Below are 14,959 nucleotides of genomic sequence, written 5' to 3'. Positions count from 1 at the left end.
TGGGGTCTTTCTGTGAAAAGCAATGAAGCAGGACTGCACAGAACAAAATAAGTAAATAAATAATTTGGACAGATCACCTGGTTGAAAAGGGGAAAGAAAACTGAACATAAATATCATAGTCAAATAATACTACTAATAATATACTTTTTAAAGATTGTGCTCTATCTCCCCAAGAGGACTCAAAGCGGATTACATATACAGTGTTCCCTCACTTATCACGGATGTTACATTCCAGGACCACCCGCAATAAGTGAAAATCTGTGAAGTAGGGATGCTCTCTCGCTCTCTCTCTCTCTCTCTCTCTCTCTCTCTCTCTATATATATATATATCGCATTCTGAGAGTGAGGCAGAAGCGAGGTGAGATTTAAAGGCACTGCACACCTTTTTGCTAGATATAAGGAAGGGGCTATAAGGCTGTGATTTACATACTGCTTTGTATCTCCTCTCTCTCTCTTTTTTATGATTGGCTGCCTCTCTCCCGAGGGGAAGGGTGAAACCCCCTTCTACACTCCATCATTGCCAGGAGGCAAAAACCCGCGAAACAGTGCGTCCATGAAAAGTGAACCGTGAAGTAGCGAGGGAACACTGTATGCTGTTATACAATTAACAAAGATAGACAATACATAGACAGAGAAAAGGTTTCCCTCTCTTTTTATTTCCGGAAGCTAGAGGCTGTGCTTGATTAGGCTATGGGGAGGTGCTGTTGTTCCATTTTTTCCACGTCGAGGAGCCTGTTGTCCATGCATGTCTTCCTAATCGAATTGCCAGCATGTCTTCAGGGGTGCCTTTTACCTCCCCGGAAAAGCAGTATTTATTTATTTATTTATTTGCTGCATTTGTTGACCGCCGTTCTCAGCCCTAGGGCGACTCACGGCGGTGTACAACATATAAAAGACAATTTACAATAAGCCATAACGAAAAAACCAACATATCACTAATACACAGTCATATAATTACACTAAAATAATTCGCTCCGTCTTATCGTAGAATCATAACCAATCTCGTAATCCATATTCCGTTCCAGTTGTCATTACCAGATTAATATATTTATTAGTATATATTTATCTATTCACATTTATTTATTTATTTATTAGTACACTTGTATACCGCTAATATCTCAGCCTAAATCGGCGACTCATTGCGGTTTACAACATTTAAAAACAACAATATTCAGATTAAAAATATAAAACACAAGTACATATACAATACACAGTATTGGGCCACCAATACAGACCAAAGCATCTCTTAATTAAAATCATAATCCAATTTCGTTGTCTGTGATTGCCAGTCCTTGATCATGAACTTCATCGCACTGGATTAGCCGAATGCTTGTTCAAACATCCATGTCTTCAGTTTTTTTCGAAATACCATCAGCGAGGAGGCTGATCTTATCTCTACAGGGAGGGCATTCCAAAGCCGCGGGGCCACCACAGAAAAGGCCCTGTCTCTCGTTCCCGCCAGCCGCACCTGTGAAGCAGGTGGGATAGAGAGTAGGGCCTCTCCCGAAGATCTTAGGGTCCTGGTGGGCTGATAGGCCGAGATACGTTCGGATAGATATTGCTGCTTTCAACCTGGTAGATAAGCTGAAACTAGGGCTAACGGCAGAAGCTCACCCCAACCTGTGGCTTGAACTGCCACCTTCTGGTTGGCAAGATTTTCTGTAGCTGGCAGTTTAAATTGTTGTGCTAACTGCATTAGCTGAACATATTGACCTGAAAACTGATGTGCTACCCAAGCCAAAGCTCAATATTGATGAAAAAGATTTTTGTGTCATTACTTAAAAAATGAGTGTAAATGTTGACTGTGCCTTGAATCTATCCAAAAGGAACAAAAACTCATTTGCTTGATGGATGCCCTACTCCATAAACTTATGTCAATGAACCATCTTTTGTTTAGGAGGTATAATACAGCAGGAAAATGCAAGGAGAAGGAAAGATTCATCTACCATGTGCTTTTAAGGATACTATCAGTGCCTTGGGGAATATTTGTAAACACAGAGACAAAAAGATGTGGTGGGAAGTTCTTGTAAAGCAGCAGCAGTTGCTGGATTTACTGCAAAACAGACAATGAAAGAACATTGGATTCAATCAAAAAGCACAAAGACCAAGCATAAAAACAAAAGCAGCTTGATTGAGAATTTGCAGAGGCAGAGGGTGTTCCCATTAGTAAATAAGCATTCAAGCAGTTGCAGCTTTCCAATGACATCACAATGGCATGTTGTGCACAGTGTAATTAGAGATAAGCTTCAATGAAAATTAGGAGGCAAATCAACTGAAACTTTTTCAAAAGATTAACATCTGTGTTAATTTGCTGTTTGATCTACTGATGCCCCAGATTCATGGATGGATTCCTCAAGGGCATGGCTGCCCATTTGACAAACTATGATTCAAACACTTGGATTCATCTTTAAAGACAGCCTGAGGTAGGACTGTGTATATGTGTGTGACTGCCTGTCTGATTTCATTCATGGAATTAGAAAGTGAAACAATAATTCATATTTTATAAGCCTCCTCCATAAGAAATCAGTAGGATTAGATTAAGACAGCAATGTTTTCCATCTCTGAAGTAGCTATTGGCAGCAAACAGTTTTCACTATGCCCTTTCCATCCCTAACATTTTAAAATGTCTAAAATATCACATTTATAAGTGTGTCAGTCTCACTGGCCTTTTCTGGGTTATATAAATGTTTGATGGAAATGTTCTCCAAGGAAATCAATTTTTTATAAGAATTTAATGATAGCTCATCCAAATTCACTTCTCAGCATGACAGCTGATTAACCCTTTGCCAGCCAATAGATTTTAAATGGAAAACCTGGAAGGACATAGAGCAAATAAACAGTCTGCATTTCAAAATTTAGTGAGGAAGAACATTCCTTAACTGGCCATTCTAAGAAATACTTTCAAAGACAGCAGACAAAATGTTTATATATGCAGCAGTGGAAGATTTTGTAATTATCTGAAAGGAAAAAAAATGGAAAGATTTGGGGAGCGAATGTTATTTGTTAGTAGTTTTACACTTCTGGTTTGCTTATATCCAACCCCCCGCCCCAAACTCCTCTTTACCACCATTAATCAGAAAGCTCAAAAACATTCTGCAAATTATATCTTGCTTGCTACATTTACAGGCAGTCCCCAAATTATGAGCAAGATAGTTTCTGAAGATTTGTTCTTAAGTTGAATTCGACTTGATTGCAAGTCGGAGCAGGTACATTTTTAAAGTGTAACTCCATCCAAATGTACAATATATTTAAACTTTGGATAGCAGTAGACTTTAATTAAAATTGATGTTATTTGGTTTACACACAACCTTCATGTGTGTTCAGCATACACAGGTACAAAATAAATCATTTCAGTTTCAGATTGTTTTTGTTTCTTTGTTCAGTTGCTTCCGACTCTTCCTGACCTCATGGACCAGCCCATGCCAGAGCTCCCCGTCAGCTGTCGCCACCCCCAGCTCCTTCAAGATTAAGCCAGTCACTTCAAGGATAACATCCTTGGTCGGCCCCTCTTCCTTTTTCCTTCCATTTTCCCCAGCATCATTATCTTCTCCAAGCTTGCCTGTCTTCTCATTATGTTGCCAAAGTACTTCATCTTTGTCTCTAATATCCTTCCCCCCAGTGAGCAGTTGAGCATTATTTCCTGGAGTATGGACTAGTTTGAGATTCTTGTGGTTCACTGCACTCTCAGATTTTTTCTTCAGTACCACAGTTCAAAAGCGTCTATCTATGGCCTAGTTCTCACATCCATAGGTTACTACAGAGAATACCATTGCTATAACTATGCGGATCTCCATTGCCAATGTGATGTCTCCACTCTTAATTATTTTATTTCAGATATGTTTGAAATAATTGTCTGTGCCATTTGACAAGGACATCTCTTACAGCAAAACAGCAAGCAAGTGTGTGATCTGTGATCTGAAATAGTCTGTGGTCTTCTATAACTGTCTGCCTGAGTGATCATGTGGTCTGCAGCCCCTCCTACAACTTCTCAGGCACCATAGAGTAAAGGAAGCTGCATACCAGAACATACATACAAACAGTAAGTAACAGGATCATATATAAACATTATCAGAGAAGGCTTGAAGAGCTTGTCATTTCCAACAACTTGATAATCCATATCTTTGGTATATGCAGGATGTCCTGAAATCTATCCCAGTGGATACCAAGGGCCAAATGTAACTAATTATGTTACTTAATTAGGGTTATCCAGACAAACATGTATTTCTGTGTCCATTGTAGAATTTAGCCACCTTAATAAAGGTTTGCAAAGCCAACTTGCCTGGTGCTCTATGAGCCACACTGCTTAACACACATGCTTCTTTATTTTGCAGCTTAAACACATTTTCCTATTAAATTAGTATTTATTTAAAATAAGGTATTATTATCAGTCCAAGGAGTTTCAGCGGATTCAAAACCACAAGGGAACATTTCAACGGAATGACTACTGGTTCCTCTTAACAATGAATCCAATATGTAGCATTAACAACCCTATGTCTTTCATTAGTATTAGCTTTAGCAGTTTGTATCTTTTAACTTTTAAGTAGATAACTTCTGCAGGAAGAGAAACAGCATTAAATAGTTACATTAAGGGGAGGAACACTTGGGTTGTTTTAAAAAACATTTTAGACATTGCTCAAATACCAGCATTGTGCCCTCGGTGTTTGAATTTGTTCTCCCTAACCAGTGGTCCTGATACCTATAACTACTGTTTCAATGTACTTTAAAGTGAGATGTGTATGCCAGGACTGTTGCTTAGTATACCAGTGGTAGAGACATGATCTGTGCACTGAACGTCCATTATTAAACTTCCAGAATATCCAGGTGATATAGGAAAAGAAACTACCAGTTTGGGGGGGGGGGGGGGGACTTGAGTATTGCTGACATTTTCTAACTATTGGAAAGAACTCTGTCTGAAACTGTATTTATCTAAAAAGTAAATATGATTAGGTATGCAGCCTATATATGTGAAGAACAGGGTAATCTTTATGCAGTTAATAATTGTCCCAGTTTAGGAATCTAAAAGGACAAAGTCTATGCTCATGGGAGCCATCTCTCTTAGCACTCAGGAACAGTGAATAGGGATATACTGCTGAAACTAATATTTTCACCTGGCACTCAGCATAGTAAGAAAGCTGTGTCAGCACTCCCAGAAAAAGAGTTTTCTGTTAACTCTATTACAAAAAAAAAAATAGTGCTCCTTCAGATTACTTTTCTGTGTTTAAAGAAAAGATAATGATTTATTCAGGAAATCCAAATGCCTCTGGCAATGTTTCTTGCAATATGTGCCTCAGCAACAGCATATAAAGTCCTAATGGCAGAGAAAGGTGAAACAGAGGGCCCTTCCACACAACCCTATATCCCAGAATATCAAGGCAGAAAATCCCACAATATATGCTTTGAACTGGACTATATAGCAATGTGAACTCAGATAACCCAATTCAAAGCAGATATTGTGGGATTTCCTGCCTTGATATTCTAGGTTGTAGGGTAGTGTGAAAGGCCCCAGAGAGAACACACACTGGAAGGAATAGCTGGCATTTTTAAAGTGCCTACATTTGAAGGCATTTGACTATGATTATACTATCCTTTCCTTTTAGTTAGAGACCCCCCTTTTATACCAAACTGCATCAGCTCTTGTTACCTTAGCTCCTGTTCCCACCTCTGTGTTTTCCATGGTACCTGGAAAAGCCACGTATTGGTTCAACAAGCCATTTCTTCCCTCAATCAAGACTGTCACTGTCACCCCTCCCCCACTCCCCCCCCCTACATTTCTTGGGAGACTTCCCAACAACAGGTTTTCCCTGTACCATTCCTACTATACTATCCCCTATATATTGTTCTCCCTCTATCCATGTATTTATGTATAACTTTAATAAAATTTATAATAATAATAAAAAAGACTGTCACTATGCCTGTCTAATAGAGTATTTTCTGTCTAATAGAACCATGTTCTACACTATACAGGTCTATCCTTCCATATTTGCAGTCAAACTAATTGCCCCGTTGTATTTGACCTAAGTGCTTCATAAAAGTTGTAAGCCAAGACTGGGCATTCTCCAAATGCTTTGAACAACACATGCTATCCTCCCTGACTATTGATTGTTGTGGTTAGAGCTGATAACACATAACACATCTAAACCAGATTATTCACCTTGTTCTAAGTGCTACTGATATGGATATTGGCTCTATTATTTTGACAGTGCCTTGCATGCTGTTGGTACTATATAAACATTAACATTAACAAATAAAAGTAGCCATAATATTGCTCTATGTAAAAGCATAATATTTCATAATCCAAAATGAAACGCCAATCTACGTGTTCAGAAAAAGTAATCATAGAGCTCTCAGTGGCAGAAATAATCTAGCCAGTTACCCATGCACTGGTAACCCTCCAGGTAGACTACCATAATGTGCTCTATTTTCTAGATAGATAGCTATAATACGTTCTATAGTATCTCTCAATGTTCTGCCATGCAAAAACATCTTGCCTCACAGAAAGCTATTAAATTCTTCCCAACATGTTTGCTAAGTTTTTAGAGGACAGGGAAAGACATTTTCATTTGTCCAATGTTTTTATACATAACAATCTAATTTGGACTTTACAGATTAACATGTAGATCAGAAAATTTTGAGTGCCTGAATGCTGTAATAGGCTGAATGTGAGTCAATCAACTGATACTGAATCCTTAGATGGAGGCTTTCTGGACTGACAGTTCTCGATTCCAGGAATTGGGTGAGCAGCCTAGATCAGTTTGTAGTAGCTCTGAAGAAATTCATATGTCATTGTTTCTACGTCCATCCCTGGGAGGTCCAAGTGGACTCTGCGATTTGGAGTGCTTGGCGCCAGCTTTGATTGGTGTGCTAGTTACAGTCTTTTCCGGACAGAGTTAATCTAGTCACAGTAATCCATGCACTGGTGTCCTCCCAGATAGACCACCAGAATGCACTATATGAGACTGTCCTTAAAGAAAGCTCAGAAGTTGGAATATTCTTCCACGTCAGCTTCAAATACAGTAGTTCAACTGCTGAATGGAATATCATATAGTCTGAATTTAAAGTGATTGGGATGACATTTAAAGACAATTGTATGACATATATTTTCTGAGCACATAAACCTACCCTTAAAAAAATAATTTATGAATGCCATGAATTGCCATATAACATATGGTATAATGTAAGTTTTCTGTTCACTACCATTCACCTGATAATCCAGGAGCCCCCGGTGGCGCAATGGGTTAAACCTTTGTGCCGGCAGGGCTGAAGACCAACAGGTCAGAGGTTCAAATCTGGGGACAGTGCAGGTGAGCTCCCCCTGTTAGCTCCAGCTCCCCATGCAGGGACATGAGAGAAGCCACCCACAAGGATGGTAAAACATCAAAACATCTGGGAGTCCCTTGGGCAACGTCCTTGCAGACAGCCAATTCTCTCATCTCACACTAGAAGCGACTTGTAGTTTCTCAAATTGTTCCTGACACACACACACACACACACACACACACAAACCTGATAATCCAACTACTAGGAGTGTGGGAAATGAGTTATTCTCCAGGTATACTCCAATTCCCATCATCCTTGGCAGCCATAGGTGAGGCATGGTGGTAATTGCAGTTCTGCAGTACCCAGAAGTACAAAGTTGTCTTTCCGAGCTCTTCAGTATTCATGAAAACAAAGACTGATTGGATCTTATCAGTATTTAAGATCATTTACAGCTCTTCTGAAATCAATGATGATGAGACCATATTTTTTAAAGCAGCAGAAAATGTGAAATATTAATACAGTATCACCTTTCCTGTAATACCCAAGCCACCTCCAGGACAAAACAAGCTTTCTGGTATGAAAAGACTTGTTCAAAGCACAATAAGCACTGAAAGCATCCAATAAACACTTGTACTGAACAGAAATGAGCGCGACCTGTTTGATTTTATGACTGGCTGAGTAACAACGGTGGAGAACAACCAAAGGAGAAATTAATTTGCTTGTTTGGAGGCCTCTTTTTTCCTCCCTCCCACAACCAATTACCCTCAGGGCTCCCCAATGACTATTTTTAACCTTGATTACAGGACGCTATTACAGCTGCCACCAAGAAACAGAGAAAAGCAGTGTCCAGCAGCAATCAGGAACTGCCTGAGGAAGTAGCTCAATACAGTCAATACGTCAGTCCTGTTGGTACCCACGCAACAAAGGACAATGTTTTAGTTAATCGAGCTCTAAAAGAGGAGGAGTTTTCAGCATTCCAGTCATTAAGTATTTCGTTGCTGGAACCTGAAAAACACTCCAAGCCCCCCTCTGAGCGGATTCACTGGATTGCAAAAGGTCGCCATGGTGAGTGCTTCACATCCACAGCAAGGTGACAAAAGGAATTGCACCATTATTTCCAGGAAGGAGTTATAAAGAAGAAAGGATCCAGTTGCCAGTTGCCTTACAATTCAAACAGTGTAACCGAATTACATAAAATAATCCTCCACAGATCTTCCCCATTTTGAGGCAGAAGGAAGGATAAAAAATGTTATTACTAAGACGGCAATGACTTAAGAGTTATCTTCAAGACAGCGATAGTTCTCCATCCCGTGAAGATTTCAGTCATTAACAGATAAAATGGAAGGTAAAGACACAATAGAATTTACAGCAGCAACATCCAATAAAGGCACCCCAAAGCTAGTACACTTACATCAATGAGATCAGACAGGTCATGGATGTAATACTTGAACACAGATGCATTGGTTGCTTCCAGGGCCAGTAGGTATTCATTTCTTGCTTTAATCGCTTTCAGTTTATTTTCTGTGTATTTTGCTTGGCGCTGAAAAGAAGCCAAAAAGATTATTTGGAAAAGAAAACTAAAGTAGATACAGGTCTTTAGGATGTCAAGATTTTTATTGTTTTTCTCAAAGTCTGAGATAATTTGACTTGCCCAAGGTCACCCAGTAGGTTTCCATGACCAAGTGGGGATTCAACCCCTGTTACGTCAGTTCCACTGACTGCCAATCTGCTACCAAGCACAATTCAAAGTACTGGCTTTAGATTATAAAGCTCTAAATGGTTCTGGCCCAGCTTACTGGTATCTGCCCAAATGTATCTCCCTCTATAAACCACTGTGGAGTTTAAGATCATCTGAGGAGGCCCTGATCTCAGCCCCATCTCTCTCACAAGCATGACTGGCGGATACAACAAACAGAGCCTTCTCAGTGGAACTCCCTTGATTGTGGAATTCCCTCCCCAGTGATGTTAGATCAGCCCCCTCCCTTCTGAGGGGGCTGATCTTCTTCCGCAAGAGAGTGAAAACGTTGCTTTGTGACCAAGCCTTTAAAGAACTCATGCAAGAGATAGACTTGGAACAATGTGCACTGACCATTGGAACGGCCCGGATTATGTTTGTGGATTACGTGTTTAACCCTTAATATGTTATATTTAAATGTTCTATTTGGTTTAATGTAGTTTTAAATACTATTTAATATTTATTAAATTGTACATTGTGTTTTAGAGCATCGATTTGTTACCTGTATGTAAACTGCTTTGAGTCCCCTCTGGAGTGAGAAAAGTGGGGTAGAAATGTCGTAAATAAATAAATAAATAATATATAGAGCTGTAGTCCAACACTGAAAGTACTATACCATGTCAGTTGTAAAATTAATCTATCTAACCCTATAAGCTTACTTGCATGTAGAAAATAACTACATGATATTTGGCTTTGGGTACTGACACCAAGGATTTGCATAGCAGGAATCATCAAGAAGTCTGTGGCCTTATGACAAAATGAACCAGATTAACTGGAAAGTGTCACTTGATCTTTCCTGGCACTCTTGTTTTGAAAAAAAAAGGGGCAAACAGCTCTAAATCTCAGGTTTTGAAACACTTCATTATGTAAAATAGCAGGCTAAAATTCATTTGCATTTAAGAATTCTACTTGTTCAAAATGACATAAAATATTAGGTTAGAATTTCAGTTTAAGGCACTTTGAATCCTATGTTGAAAGAGAGCAAAATATGAAATAAATAAATAATCAATCTCCTGTCCAGTCAACCCTGTAGCCACATTTTTATTTTAGCGAAACAAACTGTAAATGTATCAAAATAAAGTATCAAAGTTCAATTACTATACTGCCAGAGGCTTGCACAAAGCAACACTCAACGGGTATGCTAGTTTAAGAAAAAGTTGTTGAAATACCAATTGTGACTCAAGAAAAGGCATCCCTCCTGGGCTCTTTATTTCACACCTCATTTCATACAATGAAGCTCTGCAATTCAGAAACTGAACCACTCACTTAGGTCAGTATTTTTGCTCAGCTCAGAATTTCTCCCCACAGCCCTTTAATGTCCAATATGGATCTATATTGCAAATCAGGTTCAAGAAGAACAGCTTAGCAGCAGCTATAGAAGAAGATAGCTTTGTAGTTACCCAGACGTTTACTCCACCATATTGCTCACATACCTTCTCTTTCATTTTCTCAATTTTCTTGACTGAGCTCCGTCGGACATGCTTTTCTTCAAACTTGACACTGGAAGCTGAATCAGGGGAGCGTGGGGTTTGCTTATCCTCTTGCTTCACAGACTTGCCAATCTGCTTTTCTTCCTGCTTCTCTGCCTCTTTCAGCTTGCTCTGAGCACTGATGCTGTCAGCATTGTACATATGATAGGTTTTCATTACCTGTAAAAGACAAGTCAAGCACAAAATTGGTCCTTACTCAAATGAGAGGGACAAATTTTTATTTATATCTATTGACTGCTATATATGACTGCTGCTGCTGTAGTTGTTGTTGACTTCTAGTTATTTCCAACTTATGGCTACCCTAAGGCAAACATATCAGGAAATATATAAATATGCAAGCATAACTGAATTGTTTTTGGATGCTTTGGGCCTCTTTTTAGGGAGAAAAGCTGAAATAACAACAACAACAACAACAACAACAACAACAACAACAACAACAGGTAAATTGGGTCAAAAGAAAGTCTCTTCTTTAAGGAGTGTTCTCTCCAGGTTCTAAAGCAAACATGGGCGAACTTCACCCCTCGAGGTGTTTTGGACCCTCCCAATTCCTAACATCCAGTAAGCTGGCTGGGATTTTCGAGAGCTGAAGTCCAAAACACCCGAAGGGCTGACATTTTCCCATGCTTGTTCTAGAGCAACAAAGACACATTTTTTCTTTGCAATCTGCTTCCTCATATACTTGAAGCATGTCAACTCCAGTAGTTGAGCCATCTGCTTTGCTTTTCCTCCTTATTTACACTTAGGCACATTTGGCAGCTTTCTTACTTTGGCAAGTTTGAGAGTCTGACTAGGTTATGATTTCATTCTACATCCCTGTCATATACAAATTTCCCTACTTAGCACAATATTTCTGGAAGGATGGGAGTACCTTGAATACTCCGTACTGGCATGTAAACCTGTTCAGCAGAGAGCAGAGATTCTGTTCCAGCCTTGAAATTTTGACACAAGCCAAACTCCTGCCTCGAGTGTTTTCAGTTTTCAGGCACAAAGCCACTGAGTCTTGTTTCACCTCAGTTTGAACTTGACTATAATTTTTGTAAAGTGGGATATAGGCTCTCCCTCCTCCCTGTAAACGATTAAGCAATGCTTCTTGGTTACAGGAAGAGGCTGCAGTTTAAAATGTAAGCCTAGTCAGTATTAAAGTGAAAGCATCTAAATAATTTACATGTTAACTTAGAGCTATCATGTATCCATAAATTAAAAGGAGTCATTTAGAATAATGGCTGTCAGCAGGACAGAGAGTTGCTTGTTTCCTTCACCCACACCCTTTCAAGGACTTGGCAATGGAAACAAATAAAATCCCACTTTTAAATGGTATTGGACACATTTGTCTTGTCACAGCTGTAGCTGTATCCCTAGTGTGTAGTATACTGCCCCAGTTTCACTCTGCGAATGCCACACTTGCACATTTTAATCCAAACTCAAATCGACCTTGAAAGCCACACAGTTCCCGCTTCCCGTAGTCTCCTCAATATAAAAAGGTGGTTCTGACATTTTCAGTATTCGAGATTATGTCAGTGACATAAAAGGGGCAAAGACATTCTCCCTCTTCACTCATTTCCTCCATTGGTCCATTTGCGTCTTGCAGGCTTGAAGCTGCATCAAGATTTCCATTTCCACAATAAGATGGGTGAAAACTTAAAGCCTCTACCCTATTCCTCTAGACCAGTGGTTCTCAACCTGTGGGTCCTCAGGTGTTTTGGACTACAACTCCCAGAAATCCCAGTCAGTTTGCCAGCTGTTAGGATTTCTGGAAGTTGAAAGTCAAAACATCTGGGGACCCAGAGGTTGAGAACCACTGATTGTAATCTGTAGTTGACCATTTGAGAAAGAAAGCACTGTGCATCTGTCTGAAATTGCACACAATCATACAGAAATCCCAGTAGTTGCACTCAGAACATTCTGAATGAACCCCTATTACACCTAGACCCATCAAAGCCAATCTTGTCCGGACAGTGGGAAGGGGCTATAAGAAATACACCTCAGCAAGCAGAAATATTTGAATATGTGAGTATCCATATAAACACACTGAACATAAAAAAAAAGAATTGGTAAAATGGGTTGTTGTAGGTTTTTCGGGCTGTATGGCCATGCCATGCCATCAAATGCTAATCAAGGTGGCCAATTGCAGCATTCACACTTGCTTCAGACAGACAAGACTTCTTTCTCCCGCCCTGGACATTCCACAGATATATAAACCCAAATTTCCTAGTTTGCAACAGACCTCGCAACCTCTGAGGATGCCTGGCATAGATGAAGGCGAAACATCATGAGAAAATGCTTCTAGAACATGGCCATAAGGCCCAGAAAACCTACAACAACCCAGTGATTCCGGCCATGAATGCCTTCGACAATAAATTGGTAATATGTTTGCAGGAGAAGGATGTCAACCTGTCTCACTTTCCAACCACCCCAGACTCCAATCTTGATTCAGAGCACAAGATGCACATTGTATAAAAAGGTTTTTCCTAGAAACTATGGAGTAAAAAGGTTTTTTTAAAAAGCATTAAAGACCTCAGATGTCAAAAAGAAGTGTTTTCACATTGAAACTTGAGAAATGTCATGTTTTTAAACAGCACTGTCTGTGTTGATTTTGTATTCAAGAATCATATCAATTTGTTTAATGCACAAAATAATTTTAAATATGACATAAAATCGCCTCCAGGCTATGCACAGAAGTTGTATATGAAACAAATATGAATTTTGTGTTTTGATTTGGATCCCATCTCCAAGATACTTCCTTATGTATATGAGAGTATACCAAAATCTGAAATGCAGAACACTTCTGATCCCAAGCATTTTGGATAAATGATGCTGAACCTGCATAATCTTTTCTAATAATCTCTCTGTGTGTTTTAGGTCATTTATTACAAAAAGTACCTACGAATTGCAAAGTTATAGTGAAAAAAGACCATTATCCTTGCCATATATGGAGCCATGAGTGACAAAATTCTGGTCCTGAATATGGGGATGTTTTTAGCTCTGTAGATGGACAATTTACGTGGGCCAAGCAACAGAAACTTACCAGCCATGTAATTCAGTGGGGGCTTTCCCTATAAAGCTACAAGAGTTGCCTATTCTTGTTTTATCATTGTGAAAACAAGGGGGAAAGCATATTTGCCTTTAAGACACTTTTACCAGCACCTCCACATGTGCCTTATTAGCACACAGATTAGCATTTCCAGGAGGCTTCAAAGATCACAATAAATAGGTCCTAGAAAGAGTACAAACCTTATTTTAAAGGAAAATCTCTCTCTAAAATTTCAATTACCACTTTTTCCCATTGTAACAGTCAGGACAAGTTCAGAGGACTGAACAATGCTTTAAAAATATATAAGGAGGACTCTTATTGCTAAAGCAGGATGTATCAGACAAAACAAGCAAGCCCACTTCCCTGCCACGTCTGCCCCTTTAAGTAAACAGACAGCTTGTGATGCAAGCTTTTGTTAGACAAAAGTCCCCTTTGCAAGATGGGATTTAAATATAAATGTTGATATTAAGATGACAGAGAAGTTTAATGTACAATTCACAAAGTATTTTGAGTGTACAGACTCATTTCAGAGGAATAGAATAGAATAGAATAGAATAGAATAGGCGCGACTAGGCCACTGACACACTTGAAATTGATATTTAAATAGAGTTCCTCATAGAAAGCAATGTAATTTAAAAAAGACATTATTAAAATTACCAAGAGATGAACATTGAGAATTTAAATATAGGTCATCTTTCTCACTCAGTCTAGAACTAAAAATTATCCACAACTATAAGACTCTAAGTGAGTTAAAACCACATTTTTATCCAAGGCAGTGGGAGCTGGTGATTCTTATGTCAAGATGTGGTGAACCTATTCTAGCTTTCCTGAGCTACTCAAGGTGCTGAACCCATTTCCAAGGCATGTAGTACTTTCGAAGCTTGGATTAAAACCTGGAGAGATTTTACTTCTCTAGTGACAGAGGATCCACGTGCAACAATTGAACCAGGAGTACATGAAGCCCAAGCCTTTTCACTTCCATGTTTTGCTCAATTGCTTAATCTCACTTTCGGATCAGGTCTAATTTCCGAAACTGTAACAGCTGAGTAAGGATTCTATGTAACCAGGGCACATTATTCTTTCATAGTTAGACAACTAGATTTCAGCAATGATTTTAAAGATCAAAATTTTAAAGGGAAGTGACATAAACAAACTGCTGTGAGACGTACTATGTTGTAAACTGCCTTTGGGTCCCATGCTGAGCAAAAAGCAAAATATAAATTAAATAAGCAATAAATAAATAAGATGCACACAAACCATAACAAAATTGGTCTTCAAATGGTTGAGGCATTATCCACAGAGGATCAAAGCCTACTGAGATGATTTATACCAGTGGCGTAAATTCCATCATCTTCCCATTCCTCCCCTCAGCTGCCACCAGCACTCTTTTCTATTGATCATTATGAAAGAGGCTGGAATGCAAAAAGGAAAAGGCATGTACTCTGT

At 39.1% G+C, this 14,959-nt stretch overlaps 1 protein-coding gene across 6 annotated transcripts in view; it reads right to left on the bottom strand.

Annotated features, from left to right (window-relative positions):
* SRGAP2 (SLIT-ROBO Rho GTPase activating protein 2) overlaps window positions 1–14,959 on the bottom strand; it is a 236,183-nt gene that overhangs the window by 70,158 nt on the left and 151,066 nt on the right. For all 6 annotated transcript variants that reach the window (XM_067468057.1, XM_067468059.1, XM_067468060.1 and 3 more), the window contains 2 exons: window positions 10,426–10,641; window positions 8,669–8,797 (listed from right to left, as the gene is read on the bottom strand). In XM_067468057.1, coding sequence (XP_067324158.1) covers window positions 8,669–8,797; window positions 10,426–10,641 — 345 coding nt within the window. The remainder of the gene's footprint in view (window positions 1–8,668; window positions 8,798–10,425; window positions 10,642–14,959) is intronic.

This window comes from Anolis sagrei, chromosome 4, assembly GCF_037176765.1.
Source record: "Anolis sagrei isolate rAnoSag1 chromosome 4, rAnoSag1.mat, whole genome shotgun sequence".
NCBI lineage: Eukaryota > Metazoa > Chordata > Lepidosauria > Squamata > Dactyloidae > Anolis > Anolis sagrei.
The sequence above is the reverse complement of the archived record's forward strand: the minus strand, read 5'-3'. Positions and strand labels throughout refer to the sequence as shown.